The sequence below is a fragment of the Suillus fuscotomentosus genome (assembly GCF_016647785.1).
Source record: "Suillus fuscotomentosus strain FC203 chromosome Unknown F5891scaffold_19, whole genome shotgun sequence".
In the NCBI taxonomy this organism is placed as follows: domain Eukaryota; kingdom Fungi; phylum Basidiomycota; class Agaricomycetes; order Boletales; family Suillaceae; genus Suillus; species Suillus fuscotomentosus.
In genome coordinates this window covers 682,642-702,347 of record NW_024539531.1, presented here as the reverse complement: position 1 = coordinate 702,347, position 19,706 = coordinate 682,642, and the positions used below count along the sequence as shown (strand labels likewise).

Here is a 19,706-nt window from a genome sequence, read left to right as displayed (position 1 = left end):
GGGCATTGGCGTGCACGCGAGGTGTTGGAGAAACAACTTCGATATTTGCGGTGATCGTTTGGCTTTCAGATGTAAGTGGAGGAATGTCGAGTGCACTTAGCTCTGGGTCCTGCCCTTGTTCTAGCGAATGTGTAGATACACTAACGTGCACCCAGCTGTCATCTTGAATAATTATAGGATCGTGTCTCGAAGGCCCAGCATCGGAGAGGTGTGAAATATGTTGGGAGTGCAGATCGACAGGTGGAAGACATGCGGGATCGACGGCGGTTGATATGAATGCTGGGGATGGACCTGGGACGACTTCGCGGACGCGACTGAGCTCAGAATTCGTTTCGGAAAGGGCAGGACGGCCAGAGTGCGTCCCGAGTGGCATGCGCCTTTTGTGCATTTGTTGGGAGGGTGAAGCAGGAGGTGCAGCGCGGGTACTCGAAACAACAGATGATGGTGGAGCACGTCTAAACAAGCTTCGCACGGGATATTTGATGGAAATTTTCGGTACCCGGAAGTCATTCTTGACCTTCCAGCGCGGCATGGCCTTCATTATAGATCTCACTTCCCTCCTAAGTGTCTTATAAACATTCTTCAACCCTGTATCGCGCCATATTCCGGGAGCGACGTCTGCAAGGAGGAGCCCGACCAGCGTCCATGCACATGTGAGGGCAAAGCGAGAAAGTGATTGTGATAAGTAAATGTCAATTGCTACGCGCGTAGCAAGGGCGAGGTATGGGTCTTTTGACCTCGATCGAGAGCGGGTGTGCTTTGAGAGGAAGTGCGAGAGCACGACGCCTTCCCAGAGTCCGATAAGTATGCCTTGCAGCGAAGTTAATTAGATATACTTAAAAAAAAATCAGAGACTGCTCGAGACCAACCTACGAGTTTGTGATCTTTGCCTGTTGCAACGTCGAGCACGACGCGCAGAGCGACGCCTGCCCCGATTGATAGTATGTTTTCCATGTCTTTGGTGAATGCATAAGGTACTGTGTCAAGCTCAATAACAAATATCATTGTTGTGCGTTCGGCAAATCCCGTACACAAACCAAAGTCTACATCCGGATTCCCATCTCACTTTGCCACCTCATTTGTTCATAGTATCTCTAAGCTCTCCTAACATATAGCAGACGGCCGCCCTCTCATTGTGTATCCTTCCCTGAACCCATGGAAGGTGCAAATAACTGGTCATTCCATTCTCGTGCATTCAGTCTTATATTTTACAGGATTAACTATTCAAGCATATGTCAAAAAATCAGCCACCACTTGAAAGTATCTCGCCTGGTCCTCCTCCTCCAAGAATGGCATGTGACGCTGCGAAAACTGCGCCCACTTCACATGCGGGATTCTCTGGAAGAAAGGACTCATGCAGACGTCCTGCGCTTCATCCATCACACCGTTGGTGAGCAGAGTAGGTGTCGTGATTGTGTGAATCTGATCCAGACACGACCATGACTTCAGCGTTCCCGTGATCGTAAACTCCGACGGTCCATTCCTGGAATTCATGATCAGTACATATCAGACAGGTCCGTCAAGATATCACCTACATCGTATGATACACGGTGGGATGTTGCATCATTGCCGCAAAGGACGTTTCCATCACCTTTGGCCAGGGGCTCTTGCAAACGTGCTTTTCAAAGAAGATCCCTACCATTTTTTCATATTCAGGACTATCCGTTGTCCCCTCTTTTTCGTGCCTCTCAATCGTCTCCCTCACATCCGCTGGCAGCGCTTGCAGCAGCTGGCGGGTGCTCTGTTCCCACAGTGCCATGGACGGCGTTCCGCTGGTGATGACGAGGTGTTTGAGACCCACAGGATGTCTGTGGCTGGCGTAGTGTGCCCCTAGCATCGCTCCCCAGGAGTGACCTAGAAGAGCGAAGCCATTCTGGACACCAAGGTGGGCAAGAAGGTTTTCCAGCTCATCCACGAAGAGATCAACGGTCCAAAACTCTTTGGGCTTGTCCGCCACACCTTCAAAAAAGGACTTTCCGATGCCGATCTGGTCGTAAAAGACGACGGGGATGTTACATTTGTTGTGGATTTCGACGAGAGGTGTCATATACTCATGCGAGACGCCGGGGCCACCGTGCAGCACGATGAGAGGGTGGGCACCCGAAGTGAGATCGCCGACGACTTTGTACCAAGTCTGGTACGTGTCATCTCCGACTTTGAAATCTACTTTGCCTGTAACTTCGGTCATTGGAAGTTGGACGTATGGGGCGTGTTTCGAGAGCGAGCTAGCAACGAGCAGGACGCAACCCTTTATGTACACCTAAGAAGGATGTTTCGACGTTCAAAATGGACTATTCCGGCTGTTTGTCCATCGCCCGAAATGAAACGGCGGTGTTTGGGAGGCTGATCATCATATCAGTCGTGCTAGCGCTATATATGGCTCTTCGACGCTTGATTTCGCAATCGGTCTTGAAAAATATATTCATCCAAAACTTCAAACACGCGAATGCGGCGTTAAATCAGCATGGAAGAGAATCTTGAAGCTGTGGACTTGTTCTATGGAGGCCGATATGGAGTTTGGATGAAATGGGCGCTCAAGTATTTGATGGCTATGCACATCATGTGAGCGTGGAGTTACAATATGCATGTAGCATATGGTATAACCAGTCAATCAAATCGTCCATCATTCCGCGGTGATTTGAGCAGTTCCCTTAGGTTTGAACTTGTTTCCATGATGGTCCATCGATTGCACTGATGTGACTGACACGGCGTGGGTAAGTCATCTACGGTATTACTTTATAGCGGTGATTTATTAACTTACCTGTTCTGTGAGTTCAAGCTTCAAGTTTGGCAACGAGCAGCATCGACACATATTGTTGCTAAGCATCCGAGTCAGCATCACGAATCGTTCACGATCGCAAGAAGGTATATGGCTGCCACCCCAAGTCGCACGAGCATTGGATACTGCGCGAGATTACACTGACTGTTAGTACAAGGTATACGTACACTCAGTACCTGAGCATATGCACACCAGCTGGTGTTGGACGTCAAATAGGCTTTTCTCGCAAGAAGATGATTCTGTGGGGCCGCCGAGCGCCGTTACGATACTGGAATGCTACGGTATGTATTGTCAGCCAGCACAATCTTGGTAGTATACTAATTTGTTGTCCAGGAAGGCTACAGGCTGCCACTACATCATGTACAAGATGTCATCGTCTCGTCTGTTATCCCATTATTCTTTATATCGACTTCAACCTTCCCGTCGCTGCATTATCAAGGAGGCTTCAAAAGCATTTCTTTCCTCCATGTACTAGAGGTTCAAATTCATCAGCCAAGTCCTACGCCACCACCGGGACCTACTCACAGGCTATACCATCCACGTCGTCATCAGTCCAGATACATTTAGTTGCTGCCACTGAATCGCGTGAATGCCACAGACAAGAGTAAGACGTAGAAGCTGGTGTTGAGCACACTCATATTATTGAATGATAGTACCGTCGCCTAAGGCTCGCTGGTTAAGATGCGTTGTCTTATTCCAGATGAGATTAGTTGGGCCCTTTGAAATGTTAGCTCAGCGAAGGGGGAATGAATTCGGGAATGGTTTTTCCAAAACTTCGAATGTGCCAAGTCGCGTGATGTACGGTAAGTACTAACCATTACTAGAATAATCCCCTTCTCCCCCTTGGTTTGGAACGCATACTTGATTGCGCAAACCTTGAAAGTCACCTCACCTTCGATTAACATGTTCATGAAGGCTACTGTCTCTATATGTGTTTAGTGATCATGTACGAAATGACCGTCCTGTTAGGCTACTGATCCATCATTCTTTACATCAACTTTCAACCTTGCGCTGCCAGATCGAGCTTTTAAAAGCCGCAGGGTCCCGCGTCACCAGTTGAATCATTTACTAGAGGTTCAAATTCATCAGCAAGTCCTACGCCATCACCAGGGACTACTTTGGGACTACTCACAGGCTATACCATCATCTTCGTCATCACCACCCCCGATACATTTATCTGCCACTGTGAATCGCGTGAATACCACAGCCAAGAGTAAGACGTAGAAGCTGGTGTTGAGCACGCTCATAGTGTTGAATGATACCGTCGCCCGAAGCTCGCTGGTTAATAATAAGATGCGTTGCCTTATTCCAGATGAGATTAGTTGGGCCCTTTTAAATGCCAGCTCAACCCAGGGGGTCAATGCATGGGTTTAAAATTCGGGAATGGTTTTTCCATAACTTTGAATTTGTCAAGTCGCACGACGTACGGAACTAGTAACCGTTACTAGAACAACTCCCTTCTCCCCCTTCGTCCGCGTATACTTAACTGTGCGAACCTTGAATGTAGGCGCGGTGGGACACAGGTTCCCTAGATTAAAATGTATTGTCTTACAGAGAGTTCCGCCATCGTCATCAAGTACAGTCTTAGTAGTAGTATAATTTCTCACTACCCACTCAAATAATAAATTGGTAATACAATTTTGCTGTCGAAAGCCACTGTCACTATGTATATGTGTATAGTGATGATCATATACAAAACGACCGTCCCGTCTACTGATTCATTATTCTTTACATCGACGTTCAACCCTCCGCTGCATCCAGCCTTTAAAAGATATCGCCCGGGCTGGCCTTATTACCCACTTCTCTTACTAGAGGTTCAAATTCATCAGCCACTGGGTCCTACACCATCACCGGGACCTACTCACAGCCTATACCATCTACATCGTCACTCAAGCACCTATCACACTCCGAGTCACTGGTGATGGGTGCTGCTAGGATTTGCGCGAAGGCCACAGACAAGAGTAAGATGTTTTTAGGCAGGATCATGGCAGTATTGAATGATACTGTTAGCTAAGACTTGTTGATTAAGATGGTACCAGATGAGATTGTAGTTGGACCCTTTTATACATCAGCTCGGCGAGGGTTTACCCAATGTTTACCCAAGTGAAGCACATTGCATTAGAATTTAGAGATAGTATTTTCTCATATTTTTGTCAAAGGTAAGATGGAAGTCGGCGTTCAAATTCGGTGCACAGCGATTGACTGATGCAGACTTACTTACTGACATGGCTGTATTAACTGTAAAGCATTGCCTGGCGGTAAAGCGGTAAAGGTTTCAGAGTACTAGTACTGACCCATATCTGAAGGCCGGGATGACGGCACCTACAGGTTTTTACTGTTTTGGATCCTACACCACAACGTAGCACCTCCGAGCAAGGATATGCCGTCAACTTTGAAATAGCCTGACTTGAGCGATTGCTGTAGTTCGATCGAAGCAATCGACGATGAGCTTGAAGGAGCGATTGTTCGAGTAGTTCCTTCTATCGAGATAGCGGTAAATCCATTCTCCGACTAGCGCAAGCCAGAAAACATCAATACTTCAAAACAAACTTTATCGGCTATTCGTACCATACTTGCCTATTTTCCTTATGTCGTACACAGTCCCAGGACAGGTCGTAGAGCAACAGTTCCCATTAACTGGCGAAATAACTTGTTGTTGAAGGCTACTGTCACTGTGTATAGCAATCAAATACGAAATGATGACCGTTCCGGCTGCTGGTCTCATTATTCTTTACATCAACTTATATCCGCTGCCTTGAGGATTTAAAAGCAACTCGCTCCTTCTTTTGCTAGAGGTTCAAAGTCATCAGTCGAGTCCTACACCATCGCCGGAATCTACTCACAGTCTATACCATCCACATCGTCACCGGTCCTGCGACATGCCGAGCCACTAGTAGCGACTGCTGCTGGGATTCGCGCAAAGGCCACAGACATGAGTAAGATATGGAAGCTGATGTTGGGCAGGATCATGGTATTGAATGCGACCGTCAGCTAAGTCTCGCTGGCTAGAATGCGTTGTTGTATACAGATGAGATTGGTAGTTGGGTCCTTTTAAACATCAGCTCGGCGAGGGGTCACCTAAAATGAAGTGGTTGGAATTCAGGGATAGTAGTCGTTCCTCATATTCTTGTCAAAGGTACGAAGGAACTTGGCACTCAGATTCAGTGCACAACAGTTGACTGATGCGGACTTACAAGTATGGCTGTACTGATCATAAGTGTTGCCAGTACCTTGTGGTTAAAGTGCTAGCACTGAACATCTTAAGGCCGGCACGACAGCACTTCCAGGTTTGTAACCATTTTTGGAGTGGTATCCAACCCCACGACGCTGATGCATAGCAGCATAGGGCCTACTAGAAAAATCATGCTGGAGTCTCATCCGATTCGGAGGAGCATGACTTACCATTGACAACATTGTAGTATCTTGCAAGATGAGGGATTCGTCGCTTGACCATGAAGGTCACCTAAGTACTAGTAGTACGGTGCTACCAACACCATGTGCAGCTGGTCGGAGATCAGTGTGCATGCGCTGCGACGATTCTAATGTCTCATTACAACATTTGTACCGCCCCATACAACTAAGGTTACTTATAACGACTTACTGTAAAAAGTAGTTAGCAACGCATAAGCGCCCCTGTCGGCTTGTTCCAATAACAAATAAGGCGGCTAAGCAAATTTTTCAAATTCTAGTCCATCGATATGGCGAAGATAGCCGTAAATATGTCTGCGTGATCCAGGTCGATCAGGCTGAGCTCGACAGGTGGATTGGGACGCCATATAACAGTACTCACTGGAGTCTCTCCTCGTTAAGCGGTTGACCGCATCGGATCCGACTGTATGAGTTGTTTTGTCAACTCCACACATATTTCTACGAACGAAGTTGTCATTCTACATCTGAATCCTGCAGTCTAGCCGTGTGCATGAATGATGGTAATAGTTGGTCTAGCTCAGCTACTCACCTATCACATTGGATTATCAGAGAGAATTAACCTCAGTACCTTACGGTACATCTTTCAGGGTGACGGAGATGTCAGTAGATCATGATGCCACAAAGCCTGGTTGCCATGGGTGAGGTGGAAAAGCAGCTCGATTTCATTTCTGTTATCCGTCGGTGATTTCCCAGGTGCCCAACATTGTGGGCGTTACAGTCGCTGCGATCAGCATCAGCATCAGAATCAGAATCATCAGAATCACCATGTGGCAACGCCGGCATGCAGCCCACAGAACTTGAAGGAGGCGTTCCCGGTAAATCCATTCTCCGACTGCAAGCCAGAAAACATCAACATTTCAAAACAAAATTTATCGGCAATCTCCCCATCTCGTACGTACTAGAGCATCGCGTCTTAACAATTTCTGCGGTATATAAATGTAGAAACTGTCTCTCGACTCAGCGCAATCACGTGCTGATTGAATCATACGAAAGGACAGGTTTGGCCGCGCCGGACAATCAACCAGTCCATATGCGAGATCCACGAGGAGCTCTAACTTGACCGGGGTAAAGTATTTTAGGGCTATGGCAAATTAGTTGGCAGTGCTAATCATATATCAGCAGATACCTGCGCTTAATAATAATCAAGAACTTGCGTTACTACTAGTACCTTCAGAATCAGGTGATCAGTATCCATGATGTCTCGAGTAGAACTGGCAGCTGGTTGGATGTTCGGAATGCTTACTATACTTGCCACCATGTGGCATGGTCACATCCGACTGCAACCGGCAGAACATCGCAAGTACCTCCCATACGTGTCGAAGCAAAAACATGAAAGACTAACCTCCCCACTTTAGAATCTATAGAATACACTTACGCTGGTGACGATTACCCATGGGAATTTCCCGTCGATCTCACCCATGAAGCCGTCGCGATGACTCTTCACGAGAGTGTGCATTTCGCTCTAAACGCATCTGATACAGAATCTCAACTGGAGTGGGAAAGCCTTCCAAGTTGGCCGAAAATAGTTGGTCGCACCCATCTAGGACCAGAGCAGCGACTTTTCGTGCTGGTCTTCGGTCATCAGCTTCACTGTTTATGGATACTGCAGGAAGCCCTCCTCGACTACAGCCGTGACGAACCCCTGACCAATGATCATCACGCACATCACTGTCTCAATTATCTTCGGCAGACTCTTATGTGTGATGCTGCACATACGCTGGAAATGGGAGACTTTCTGGATGTCGATTACGAGAAGGACAGAGTGGGGGACACATTAGTGTGCAGGGACTGGAGCAAGGCCATTTCTGTATCTGAAGAGTACCACGAGAGGTGGCTGCAGTGGAGGACGCATTGGGACTGAATCGACACACTACTTCCGGTACGCTTCAACCTGTTCGCTGAATGTATCTGCAGAACTATGTATTATCTTACTGAGTGGTTCAATAGCTGTACTAGGTTTCAGATGTGTATCCGAGCTTGTTCAATCCAACAAAATCGTTCAGTCTCTACTAGTAGCACTGCCTTATATTACGGAGTTGCACGACCAGAGTTGTCTCGAGTCCCAGACGAGGGAAAAGCCCGGCAAACCGGCTCCTGCAAATTACTTATGCGTCTTCGCAATGATGATGTTTTGAGTAGAACAATCCCTCTTTGGGCTAATGCTTCGCTGTACCCGTGAAAGGAGGAAATCTCTGTGACAATCTGGCTATTCCATTCCCATGCATTCAATCTTACTTATATCTTATAGGATCAACTATTGAGGATACGTCAGAAAATCAGCCACCACTTGAAGGTACCTCGCCTGGTTCTCCTCCTCCAAGAATGGCATGTGACGCTGCGAGAACTGCGCCCACTTCACATGCGGGATTCTCTGGAAGAAAGGACTCACGCAGACGTCCTGCGCTTCGTCCATCACACCGTTGGTGAGGAGAGTTGGAGCAGTGATTGTGTGAATCTGATCCAGACATGACCACGACTTCAGCGTTCCTGTGATCGTAAACTCTGACGGTCCGATCCTAGCAACCATGATCAGTACATATCAGAAGGACGCATCGAGACATCACTTACATCGTATGATATACGGTGGGATGTCGCATCATAGCCGCGAAGGACGTTTCCATCACCTTCGGCCAGGGGGTCTTGCAAACGTGCTTCTCATAGAAGATCCCCATCCCCTGTTGATATTCGGGGCTATCCGTCGTTCCCTCCTTCTCGTGCCTTTCAATCGTCTCCCTCATATTCGCTGGCAGGGCTTTCAGCAACTGGCCGGTGCTTTGTTCCCACAGTGCCATGGACGGCGCTCCGCCGGTGATGACGAGGTGTTTGAGACCTACAGGATGCCTGTGGCTGGCGTAGTGTGCCCCGAGCATCCCTCCCCAGGAGTGACCCAGAAGAGCGAAGCCATTCTGGACACCAAGGTGGGCAACAAGGTTTTCCAGTTCATCCACGAAGAGATCAATGGTCCAAAACTCTTTGGGCTTGTCCGCCACACCTTCAAAAAAGGACTTTCCGATGCCAATCTGGTCGTAAAAAATGACGGGAATGTTGCATTTGTTGTGAATTTCGGCGAGAGGTGTCATATACTCATGCGAGACGCCGGGGCCACCGTGCAGCACGATGAGAGGGTGTGCATCCGAAGTGAGATCCCCAACGATTTTGTACCAGGTCTGGTACGTGTCGTCTCCAACTTTGAAATCTACTTTGCCTGTAACTTCAGCCATTCGAAGATCAACGTGTGCCAAATGAGAATTGATACGCGATAAAGGCTGATGCGTTTGGAAATGACAATGTTAGGACCAAGTTGGAACGTTCAACTTGGATTATCGCGGCTGTGTCATGCGCCGCCGAAATAGCGGTGTTTCGATGGTTGCAAACTTGTTGGGAGCCGATCTACTAGTACCTCGGATTCAACGCTAACAAGGCACTGATTGCTTACAATCGAGCGTCGATGCTGTGCTATGAGGTAAGTTCTAGTCTATTCAGATATTCTGGGATGCGCGTTAGTTGGGAGGAACCGTCGTATCTCCCTGGACTTCCAGTTCCGTGGACCGTTCAAACATGCGTCCTCGTGACTCTTGAATCGTTTCCTGAAGAGGAAATGTTCAGTCGATTGAAAGGTTCCGATTTTGCAATTGTAGTACTGATTAATCCCGCCACGTCACGGTCATGCTTGAAAGTACTGTCAACTCACGGTTTATCGCACCCGCTTAAGAACCTTGCAATGGATACGCTTTGCCATTATTTAACGAGGTGTTCACATCATGGTCGCGACTCACTCCCACTCTCCCCAGATATCTCCTTACTCCTCCAGAAGCCTGAGGATCCTTCAGGTTATTCTGTTCGCTATCTGATATATCATGTCATCTAGTTGGACACCAGACGAATCGTCTGAAGCGCTTCTCGCAGAGAAAGGCTGGTTGCAGGGTGCGGTGGTCAGCTCCATTGCATATGGCATTGGTGTTACACTGTTCTTTATGTGCTTCTACCTCCTCACCCGGCAAATTACCCGCACGAGCTACAAAAAGAACCTGCCTCTGCTCATATACATCACCATAGACTTTATCCTCGGCACCTTGTTTATGGCAACGCTGGCTGATTTCACGCAACTCGCATTCATTCAATATCGCGATTATCCAGGCGGTCCGAGCGCATTCGAGAATAACATGTTCGGCATTCCTGTGGACATGCTTGGAAACGTCTGTGGTGTTCTGATGATGGCTCTTTCAGATGGATTGGTCGTGAGTAGAGGTATTCGATGTTGAAAATGTTATCGCTCATATATCTGTTCAGGTTTGGCGCTGCATGGTAATTTACAAAGGGTGTATGGTGCCAGTGTGGATCATCATGTTGTTCCCTTGTCTGATGTTGGCTGCATCTATCGGTCAGTTACATACTTTCAATGTCTGTTTGATTGTATCGGACGCTCACTATCGCAACCAATAGCTTTGGGTATCATGTGGCTGCTTCAATTAACCAGCAATTCCCCATTTTTCACCTCGACTAACATCAACTACACCGTTCCATATCTCGGCCTCTCACTCGCACTGAACATCATCATCACGATCGTTATCGTACTTCGTCTCCTCACATATCGTCATCGAATTTCCAAAGTTCTTGGTTCTGGCTACGGCACTCAGTACACCTCTATTGCTGCGATGATAGTCGAATCTGCCGCTCTTTATTCCGCGTTTTCGCTGGCACTTCTGATACTCTTCCTTTCAAACAATCCCATCTCTGCAGCATTTATTGAATTGCTGCCTCAGATTCAGGTTAGTACTGGCGATTAGAGAGGCATTCGCGGTGCTTATGATATGCCACAGATAATTGCAATGTTGCTCATAGTTTTCCGGGTCGCGCAAGGAAAGGGTTGGTCCGAGGACACCATGTCCAGGGTCATGACCTCGAAGCCATCAATACAAGCAATCCGTATGGGTGATTTCGGGTATAGTTTGCAGGGTGGCTCCAAAACGTTCACTAGTTCCTCTGGCATGAGAGTGCATGCGAACTACAAGAGTAATGACCAGGACTCAGCAGACACGAATGTGTGAGCAAGGTCGCTTGGATACTGAGATAACAGTTGTAGAATGCCCGGGTCAGAGTACATGTAAAACAAATATTTATTTAGTGTACTTTGACAGTAGGCCGGTCTCGGGATTGTATTGTTTGGACTTTGGACTTTGTACTCCAGATTTTTTTTTTGAAAACAACACGAAAATCTTGCATCGGCGTAGTTGTTCAGCCTGAGTGGAAACATATTACATAATATTAACCGGCGTCTATAGAAGATGAATCAATGACGTATCGGTCTCCCACTATGGTAAGGGCTAACCTCGGTGTTATCACGGAGCTGATGCGCTCAAACTAAGATCCGCAGATAAGTAATTGGTTGCCAGTGATGGACTACCACCGGGTCCTCATTACGCTAACCTTTGCCTTCCATAACTTTACGGCACCTGAATGCTTCTACGAGCCACGTAGTGATCTGTATCCGAAGCAACCCCACGATGATGATGAGTCCCCGTACCTTGTCATGGCATCAATCGTACAGGTGACTACAGGTGACTACTGGCCGTATTCCGCATTATGATGCGGCGACTCTGATCATTCCGGGAATCACACCGTGAGTATCGCACTGGTAGCGTACTGCCACGGGGCTACTAGTACTATCTGTAGTTGGATATTAAGCGCCAAAAGCTACTGCGATTCCCTGCACATGGTAGTGATGAGACGACTTTTCTTTGCTCTTAAAGTAATACTCGCCACAGTCGTAGGCATTGGCCTTGCCAATCTTATTGCACGAAGGCCTCGATTGTCCGACAGCAGTCTTTTCAAAGGAATTGCTCTCAGCCATGGTACTACAAACCTTTCGAGTGTCCCACAGACTTGACTGACGATTCCACGTATCAGATCTATCCCTTCAAATAGATTTCGGAGAACCAGTATGGATGCGAATAGACCAAACAGCACACTACCGCGTCGATACGGATGAGGGCGGAGAAGAGTTTGCGAAACTCGTTCCACGGGGAGGACACACCGTTCCCATCAAAGATGCAGAGACGGGTGAAAGTCGCGTTTACACGGTGACGCTCTTTCACCAGCTCAAGTGCCTGGGAATTATCCGTGACAACTATGCGGAAATGCGCCCCCCGTCGTCGGTTACTCGTCACTGCATGAATTATCTTCGCCAATCAATTTTGTGCCACCCCAATATCAAAATCGAGCCGGTCGTAAATAATTTGGGGACCGCCGTCAGGGGATACGAGACCGTTTGTCGTGACTGGACAAAAGTTTATGAGGAGGTGGATAAGCTAAATGAAATGACTTCGGATGTGTAGGAGGTTTGAACGGATACCTGTACAGACTGCACTCCATAACTATACAGTGCGTACCGAAGCATACACACAATTGTACTCACATAGGCCAAAAGAAATGTATCTGTACAAATTGGACGAGAGTTTGCGTATGTGGGCTCATAAAAAGTTTGCCGAGGATGACTGAAAACGACATGTGCGTGAGAGATCGTTGGATGGTACATCTGAAACGCCAGAGCGACGAAAAGTCAGGAAATGAATACTTTCATTTGATAGAGACGCCAAATGATATGGCCATATCTTGAGATGTAGTCCGAGTCGAGCGGAGCGGCTAGCTGCAACGTCCATGATTAAACAGCGGAGTCGATCAACACCAAAAGTTCGACTCGGTGATGACTACTAGCAAATAGCTAGACGCTTGCGACCATGCAGATGAATCTGTCATATTTATCGAGGTTAGAATGCACGCTCTCGTGAAGACTCGTGACAATGGCTGCTTGAGATGAAACTTGATTGATATCGACAGAGGGTGGGAGGTACTTGCGAATCGCGATGGTGTGCTGCAGCCTGCCAGTAGCCACAACAGTTGGACCCATGTGTGTCATTATGGACGTTCAAAACGTGTTTTCGACGTTGGAGTTGCCCAAAAATAGGTGAAAACATGTTTCAGCTTGGAGCACATGTAGGTTGTCGAAAATTGCAAGGAGATTGCCGATAAATTTTGTTTTGAAGTGTTGATGTTTTCTAGCTTGCAGTCGGAGAATGGATTTACCGATAGAAGGAACCAACAGTCGCTCCTTCAAGTTCTGTGGGCTGCATGGTGGCGTTGTGCCACATGATGATTCTGATGCATGCCGATGCTAATCGCAGCGACTGTAACGCCCACAATGTTGGGCGCTTAGGAAATCACCGACGGATAACAGAAATGAAATCGAAATGCTTTTCCACCTCACCCAGGCTTTGTAGCATCATAATCTATGCCATCTCCGGGTACGCGAATGCCCTGATGCTGAGGCGTAGGGCCACTGTCCTCAATCCAGGGTAAGGTTATTTTTTCTCATGAGTCAACATGACAGGCGAGCAGCTGAGCTAGACCAATCACCATGACCCATGGCTATCGAACCGCAGGACGTATCTCTATTCAGGTGTAGAATGTAACTTCGTACGTAAAAAAATGCGTGGTGTTGACAGAACAACTCATACAGTCAGACATGGTCAACCGCTCGAGGCTCCAGCGAGTATAATTATATGACGTCCCAATCCACCTCTTGGGCTCCGCCTGATCAGCCCGGATCACGCAGATATCGTTGAGTGGTTCCAATCCAACTTGTGAACTTATCGCCGACTATTTCGGTCGAAGTACTTCATTATGGCAGCAACTGCATTAAACAGATTTCGCTCAAAGTTGACCCGAAAGTGACGGCATGTCCTTGCTCGGAGGTGCTATGGGCATCAGCATTGCGGTGTTGGAACCAAAAACAGTACAAACCTACGGGGGTACCGTCATCCCGGCCTTCAGATATGGGTCAATACTGTCTGAGACCTTTACCGCCAGGCAACACTTATGATTAATACAGCCATGGTAAGTCCGCATCATTCAATCGCTGTGCACCGAATTTGAACGCCGACTTCCGTTTTACCTTTGACAAAAATATGAGGAAATACTATCTCTAAATTCCAAAGCAACGTGCTTCACTTCGGTAAACCCTCACCGAGCCGATGTATAAAATGGCCCGAGTATAATCCAATCTAGCACACAAAAACGCAGCTTAACCAACAGTATCATTCGAATTCAATACTACCATGATCCTGCCCAAAATTAGCTTTTACATCTTACTCTTGTCTGTGGCCTTCGCGCAAATCTCAGCAGCACCCGCCACCAGTGGCTCGGAGTGTAACAGGAGCCAGAGTGACGATGAAGATGGTATAGGCTGTGAGTAGGTCCCGATGATGGTGTAGGACTTGACTGATGAATTTGAACCTCTAGTAAATGATAGAATTGGTGACTCGGAGCCCTGCGGCTTCTAAAAGCTCGATGCAGCGGATGGTTGAAAGTTGAATAACGGATCAGTAGACGGGACGGTCGTTTTGTATATGATCACTATACACATATCGTGACAGCAGCCTTCAACAACAAATTGTATTTCCAGCTTGAGCGATAAATCGATAAGGATGGAAGGAAAACGTGATACGTGGAATGCAGTGATTTTCGAGATCGTGGAGCAGTTGGACTTTGACCAATCGACGATGTAGAGCAGTTATTTGTACACGCGCATTCCTCACCAATCCTTTTTCCACTGAGAGATTGCGTTGTATGGCGCATATGCAATTTATTTTGGGATCCAGTCGATGGGGAGGAATTCCGGGCGCAGTAAGCATTACCAGGTAACCTGGTGTTTGTTCAGGAGCGTCGATAGGTGTGTGGTCTGCCTCTTTAAAATATCTGAACTTAGATAGCGATTTCAGTCTTCATTCAGTGCACTATCATTTATCACTCACGGTAATCACCAGGTAGAGAGTCCAGAATTTTGTCATTGAATTCGTCAACAAATACGTTTCGTGGTGAGAGAAATGCATAGTCACCAGAGACACGCACGAGCATCCGCTAGTATGTGCGGTGGAAAAAGAAAAGCACGCGCTTCATCGATCTCTGTTGTTTTATTTAAGACCAGGAGCCTTTGTCGAGTGCCAGTGGTGTCTTCGCCAATTTCGTCAATTAGCGTAGTGAATTGAGGATCTATGGCCATGCGCACGGGAGTGTGCAGTGAAAGCACGCGCATTTTGCGCCATGATGATGATGATTTCACTGATGCTGCTTGCGTTGCTGATTCCCCTGCTCCTCTGAATATGGCTGCTACTTGTCGAAAATCCCCTAGGGTGACAAAGGTTTTTCCTCCGAATGCTGTATGAGGGCGATTGCAAATAAAACGACAGAGATCGTCGACGGACTCCCAAGCAGCTTTAGCCAGCGCATGGTGAAAATGGTTGTGTTTTGGAGTGAAGATATTGTCGTATTGTCATGATACCTAGATGCATTTGAGATAGTGACCAATTCATGAAAAGTACAGGTGGTTGCCATATAGCACTGGAACGAAAGAACGAAATTAAACGAGCAAGGAGAAGTAGTAACAGGGTGTGAGCTTGCATCAGTACTTCAATGTGGTACGCCGGCGTGCTAGAATGTGTAGATGGTATCCACAGCACAGCATGACGGGGTGGACACAACTGACACCGAGCCGACTCGTGCTAGAAAACAGGCAATTAAGCATACGTGGACGAAGGGGGAGAAGGGATTTGTGCTAGTGACAGTTACTAGCACTACGTCGTGCGACTTGACACATTCAAAGTTTGGGAAAAATCATTCCCGAATTTTAAACCAATGCATTCCCCCTTCGCCGAGCTGGCATTTAAAAGGGCTCAACTAATCTCATCTGGAATAAGGCAACGCATCTTAACCAGCGAGCTTTAGTATCATTCAATACTATGAGCGTGTTCAACACCAGCTTCTACGTCTTAGTCTTGTCCATGGTATTCACGCGATTCGCAGTGGCAAAAAAAGTGCCTGGGCTGATGACGATGACGATGACGATGGTATAGGCTGTGAGTGGGTCCCGGTGATGGCGTAAGGCTTGACTCATGAATTTAACCTCCAGATAATGAAAGGATTGGAGTCCACACTTTTTAAAGACTCGATGCAGCGGAAGGTTAAAAGTTCATGTAAAGAATAATGGATCAGTAGACGGGACGGTCATTTCGTACATGATCACCACACATATAATGTCAGAGAACTTTTGCACTCACCGATGTGGGTACCGTTCACAAAACATCACCACGCGTGAATCTCGTGGCTCAGTCTTTGAGGGGTCGCAATAACCCTCCAAAGCAGTGAAAACAGTCAATGCGACGTCTGCGAGAAAGCGTCATGGTGCGCGAATACCCTCATTCAGATGATGCAATGCCCCGGAGCTGTTGAAGGTGTCGCACTTTGTGTAACCAGCGATCCAGAACGTCTGCATCATTTCTGCACGGACAACATACTGTTCAGCTGGACCTCTGTTTTTTAACATCTTCGCAACAATGCCGCAGACTGCAATCAGAGTCTGACCGATGTCATACGCAGCACGTCGGATTGCCAGCTGTAGAGTTGAAGTCGATGATATGGCATAGGCGGGACGCAGACAAGACATGCCATGGTCAAAGGGATAGGCGTGCAGAAATAGGTGCACTCATGTTCAAGTGCAGACTTTGCGACAGTAAGGACTAGATCTTGAAGCTTCGAAGAACAGTTAGCCGAGTTGTCACCGTTGGCTGCAGATTTTGAAAGACTAATACAGCACAGCAAGTTAACTGCCGTCGTCTAATGCAAAAACAGCGAGGTTAAGCCAACAGCCTGAGTAGTTGGGCTGGGACCCAGCACGGCTAGCTGACCATGTCATGTGTCAAGATAGATAGCTGGATATCGCATTCAACCATCGGTATATCAAGCCTCAGTAAAAGAAATGCGATATGAACTCCAACTGCGAAGCCTGAGTGAGGAACGAATGTACAGTCCGGCCTCGCCGTCCAGGTGAAGAGACAAAGCAACCACAAAGACAAAGAAAAGAATGCAAGTCGGATGTGTGCCGGCTCCTTCCGAGTCCGAGAACTCAAAATCAGCCACGTCGATCATCATACCGCGTGCTTGCAAGCTTGGACACAAAGCAAGCACAAAGGATCTTTATCTTCCATGCCCATTCGTTTGTCTAGTGATCATATCACAGAAATCCTGGAGGACTTTAAAAGGGGATTGTATTGTGAATGAAAGTCACAACGGGTTCCCTACAAGGCCCAAGGGCCGTAGATGTTCGCTACTGGTAAGTATAACTTCCAATGTCAAGGTCGATAAGCACGCTCTGAACCTTTGCCTTTGACGCTCACCCATAATATTTAAGATGTCCATGAATTCCTTCGTAGTGGCGTACCGGTACACTCGTCACCTTTCACCCTTTTCCCAGCCGTCGTGGAAGAATCGCACGTCTGACGCTAGATTTCGTGGTGAATCGGAGAATTCGCTCCCATCGAGGACTGACTTACTGCTGAATCCCATCACCTCATATTCACCCTCGTACTCATCCTCGTCCGACTCTTCACCGCTCGCGTCAAACGCAAATGAGGAAGCGGCTGGCGGGCGCCGTTCTGGATTCGACGGACAAAACCAGTCTCTTCTCCTGGTTAGTTTTTTAAATGTCTATGAAATCGAGTTAGTTACTCATCCCATTCGTCGGAGAGATTAGCTCGCCTCTATCTTGAGGATGCCCGCGCATTTACCCCTGTGCTTGATCCACAGTCCAGGATAGTACCTGGAGCGCTTGTCGAGGCTGATGGCCTTCTGACATCCGCGGCACCTGACGGATATGGGTCGTACATCCTCGGTGTACTCGTCGTTCTCGAGCTCCTGTTTTCTTTGATCCTCATTTTTTCTCCGTTTGCTATCGCCCGCGATGACTTTGTCATTGCGATTACTGTTATTGACCCCCGAGCTCTCAGGAGCGAGCTGCGGAGGGCTCAGCGTTTGTTGTGCGTCGCAGCGGGGAGGTGAATGGCTGAGCTCATAAAACCCGCCCTGACAGACCGGCGAGTGGTCATTGATGAGGCAACTGACCATGGGCCAGTCAGTGCCAACATCGTAAACGAAAACGACCGGACATCCGGCCCTGCCACAAATCAGTGTATGAGTTTGGGCGGTCGTTTGTTTCACGGTGTTGCGTTGACTGGTGACGCAGTCATTGTCTGTTGATTGCACGGCAGCTGAGGGACTGGCGGATGATTTTTGCATTTGTTTTTCTGGGGAAAGTGTCGTTTCAGATGTAGATGAGGAATTTGTTGCAGTGGCGTGACGTTTTCTTTTCTTTTAAGGCCCACCTCAGAGTTATATTGTTCACCCTCAAATACACGTGGTTTTTTTCATTCCGATTTCTGTCCATCGAGGTGGCGTACACTGTCAGATAGTACTAACTAGTTTAAAGGGCGCCTCTATAACACCTGGACTTGCGAATTATCCAGCGCGAAAATATCCCCCGCTGATCCATCAAAGTTGGGTGACTGACCTCTCCGTAAGTGTCTGTAAAGTACACATGGTTATCCAAGGTGGACATTCACACTCATCAAAGTCATTCATAGCAGGTTAATGTACTCTCTCATCCTCGTCACTCCTCTAAACGAGTTGACGATTCCAAGGTTTTTCGAGCTGTGGAGTACATCTTCTCGTCGTGAATGTGAACATTTTTTTAACACGAACATTCCAGAAAACACAGAAGCACAGAAGCACGCTGGCCACCGCCAGGACACTCTTCGATTTTCCCACATATTTGAAACTCCTTTAGGCCTACAATAGGGATGGTGAAGACACTTGGTCATCAAAGTGTCTTTCTTGCGGGTGGTCGGTCCTGCTGTCATTTTCTTGTCTAGTATCTTTACATGCATAACGCCAGATTCCGCACATGTATCACTGATCCCTTGACAGTCTGTGAGTGTATGGGTCCCCTGTCGAGCCGGAGTCTCATTCACTGACCATGTTGCTGATCCTTTGACAGTTTGTGAGTGTGTCGAGCTGGAGCCTCGCTGACCGAACACATCACTGATCCCCCGACAGGCTGTGAGTGTGTCGATCCTTTGTCGAGCTGGGGCCTTGCTGATCCTTGGACAGGATGTGAGCGTGTTGAACCTCTGTCGAGCTCAAACCTCGCTGACCGAACACGTTGTAATCATTTGACAGTCTGCGAGTGCGTCAATCCTCTATCAAGCTTGAGTCTCGCTGACTGAATATGTCGCTGATTCCTTGACAGATCGTGAATGTGTTGATTCTCTGTCAAGCTCGAGTCTTGCTGACCGAACACGCTGCTGGTCCCTTGGCAGGTTGTGAGTGTGTTGATCTTATGTCGAGCTGGAGCACTGATGTGTTGATAATCACAGTATGCAGGTAGATTTGTCCTGAACCATTTCTTCATTTTGATCATGATTCATCAGCATTACCGCCCCGAAGAAGATGAGATGTGGTCCACGTTACAATTTTCGGTATGTCGTATTGTTCACAGGTCATGCACATGATTCTCATCTCAACGGTTCACTAGCCCTCTGGGTTTTCAACATCGGAGAAGATTATGCAGCTTGGTTCTGGTAAGATTCAATGCCACATCGCAATGAATCTG

The 19,706-nt window shown here is 47.5% G+C and overlaps 8 protein-coding genes across 8 annotated transcripts; 3 read left to right on the top strand and 5 right to left on the bottom strand.

The window, feature by feature from the left end:
• Positions 1 to 631: 631 nt before the first annotated feature.
• F5891DRAFT_916369 (uncharacterized protein) lies at positions 632 to 954 on the bottom strand (the record flags this gene model as incomplete). Its single annotated transcript, XM_041373715.1, has 2 exons — positions 632 to 810; positions 870 to 954. Coding segments are annotated over 2 exons (264 nt in total), but the record flags the coding sequence as incomplete, so codon positions are not given.
• A 120-nt stretch (positions 955 to 1,074) lies between these two features.
• F5891DRAFT_198581 (proline-specific peptidase) lies at positions 1,075 to 2,397 on the bottom strand. The gene is made up of 2 exons (XM_041370878.1): positions 1,536 to 2,397; positions 1,075 to 1,483 (listed from the first exon to the last, which is right to left on the bottom strand). The coding sequence occupies exons 1-2, from the start codon at positions 2,186 to 2,188 to the stop codon at positions 1,225 to 1,227; spliced, it is 912 nt and encodes a 303-aa protein (XP_041227629.1). The 5' UTR covers positions 2,189 to 2,397; the 3' UTR covers positions 1,075 to 1,224.
• A 377-nt stretch (positions 2,398 to 2,774) lies between these two features.
• Positions 2,775 to 4,026, bottom strand: F5891DRAFT_979160 (uncharacterized protein; the record flags this gene model as incomplete). Its single annotated transcript, XM_041376843.1, has 5 exons — positions 2,775 to 2,819; positions 2,972 to 3,055; positions 3,305 to 3,307; positions 3,595 to 3,671; positions 3,912 to 4,026. 5 exons carry the CDS (start codon positions 4,024 to 4,026, stop codon positions 2,775 to 2,777), a joined length of 324 nt encoding a protein of 107 aa, XP_041227628.1.
• Positions 4,027 to 7,224: 3,198 nt separating this feature from the next.
• Positions 7,225 to 8,257, top strand: F5891DRAFT_198522 (uncharacterized protein). The gene is made up of 3 exons (XM_041370877.1): positions 7,225 to 7,273; positions 7,331 to 7,508; positions 7,564 to 8,257. Exons 2-3 carry the CDS (start codon positions 7,472 to 7,474, stop codon positions 8,067 to 8,069), a joined length of 543 nt encoding a protein of 180 aa, XP_041227627.1. The 5' UTR covers positions 7,225 to 7,273; positions 7,331 to 7,471; the 3' UTR covers positions 8,070 to 8,257.
• A 113-nt stretch (positions 8,258 to 8,370) lies between these two features.
• Positions 8,371 to 9,429, bottom strand: F5891DRAFT_1163695 (proline-specific peptidase; the record flags this gene model as incomplete). The annotated part of the gene is made up of 2 exons (XM_041365332.1): positions 8,371 to 8,724; positions 8,777 to 9,429. 2 exons carry the CDS (start codon positions 9,427 to 9,429, stop codon positions 8,463 to 8,465), a joined length of 915 nt encoding a protein of 304 aa, XP_041227626.1. The 3' UTR covers positions 8,371 to 8,462.
• A 636-nt stretch (positions 9,430 to 10,065) lies between these two features.
• F5891DRAFT_949835 (uncharacterized protein) lies at positions 10,066 to 11,256 on the top strand (the record flags this gene model as incomplete). Its single annotated transcript, XM_041374909.1, has 4 exons — positions 10,066 to 10,446; positions 10,499 to 10,589; positions 10,652 to 10,977; positions 11,029 to 11,256. The coding sequence occupies 4 exons, from the start codon at positions 10,066 to 10,068 to the stop codon at positions 11,254 to 11,256; spliced, it is 1,026 nt and encodes a 341-aa protein (XP_041227625.1).
• A 354-nt stretch (positions 11,257 to 11,610) lies between these two features.
• On the top strand, positions 11,611 to 13,002 carry F5891DRAFT_1027252 (uncharacterized protein). Its single transcript, XM_041361435.1, is given in 8 exon segments — positions 11,611 to 11,671; positions 11,733 to 11,751; positions 11,762 to 12,059; positions 12,115 to 12,565; positions 12,586 to 12,590; positions 12,624 to 12,700; positions 12,711 to 12,854; positions 12,917 to 13,002. 2 exon segments carry the CDS (start codon positions 11,922 to 11,924, stop codon positions 12,541 to 12,543), a joined length of 567 nt encoding a protein of 188 aa, XP_041227624.1. The 5' UTR covers positions 11,611 to 11,671; positions 11,733 to 11,751; positions 11,762 to 11,921; the 3' UTR covers positions 12,544 to 12,565; positions 12,586 to 12,590; positions 12,624 to 12,700; positions 12,711 to 12,854; positions 12,917 to 13,002.
• Positions 13,003 to 17,460: 4,458 nt separating this feature from the next.
• F5891DRAFT_198319 (uncharacterized protein) lies at positions 17,461 to 18,503 on the bottom strand. The gene is made up of 2 exons (XM_041370876.1): positions 17,798 to 18,503; positions 17,461 to 17,746 (listed from the first exon to the last, which is right to left on the bottom strand). The coding sequence occupies exons 1-2, from the start codon at positions 18,332 to 18,334 to the stop codon at positions 17,492 to 17,494; spliced, it is 792 nt and encodes a 263-aa protein (XP_041227623.1). The 5' UTR covers positions 18,335 to 18,503; the 3' UTR covers positions 17,461 to 17,491.
• Between the last annotated feature and the right edge of the window lie 1,203 nt (positions 18,504 to 19,706).

Coding starts and splice junctions, on each gene's coding strand:
- F5891DRAFT_198581 (XM_041370878.1), bottom strand. CDS start 2,188: ATGACCGAAGTTACAGGCAAAGTAGATTTCAAAGTCGGAGATGACACG. Junction 1,484..1,535: donor CCCACCGTGTATCATACGAT/GTAGGTGATATC, acceptor CATGAATTCCAG/GAATGGACCGTCGGAGTTTA.
- F5891DRAFT_198319 (XM_041370876.1), bottom strand. CDS start 18,334: ATGCAAAAATCATCCGCCAGTCCCTCAGCTGCCGTGCAATCAACAGAC. Junction 17,747..17,797: donor CGGGCATCCTCAAGATAGAG/GCGAGCTAATCT, acceptor TCGATTTCATAG/ACATTTAAAAAACTAACCAG.
- F5891DRAFT_198522 (XM_041370877.1), top strand. CDS start 7,472: ATGGTCACATCCGACTGCAACCGGCAGAACATCGCAA. Junction 7,509..7,563: donor CAACCGGCAGAACATCGCAA/GTACCTCCCATA, acceptor TCCCCACTTTAG/AATCTATAGAATACACTTAC.
- F5891DRAFT_1027252 (XM_041361435.1), top strand. CDS start 11,922: ATGGTAGTGATGAGACGACTTTTCTTTGCTCTTAAAGTAATACTCGCC. Junction 12,060..12,114: donor AAGGAATTGCTCTCAGCCAT/GGTACTACAAAC, acceptor TTCCACGTATCA/GATCTATCCCTTCAAATAGA.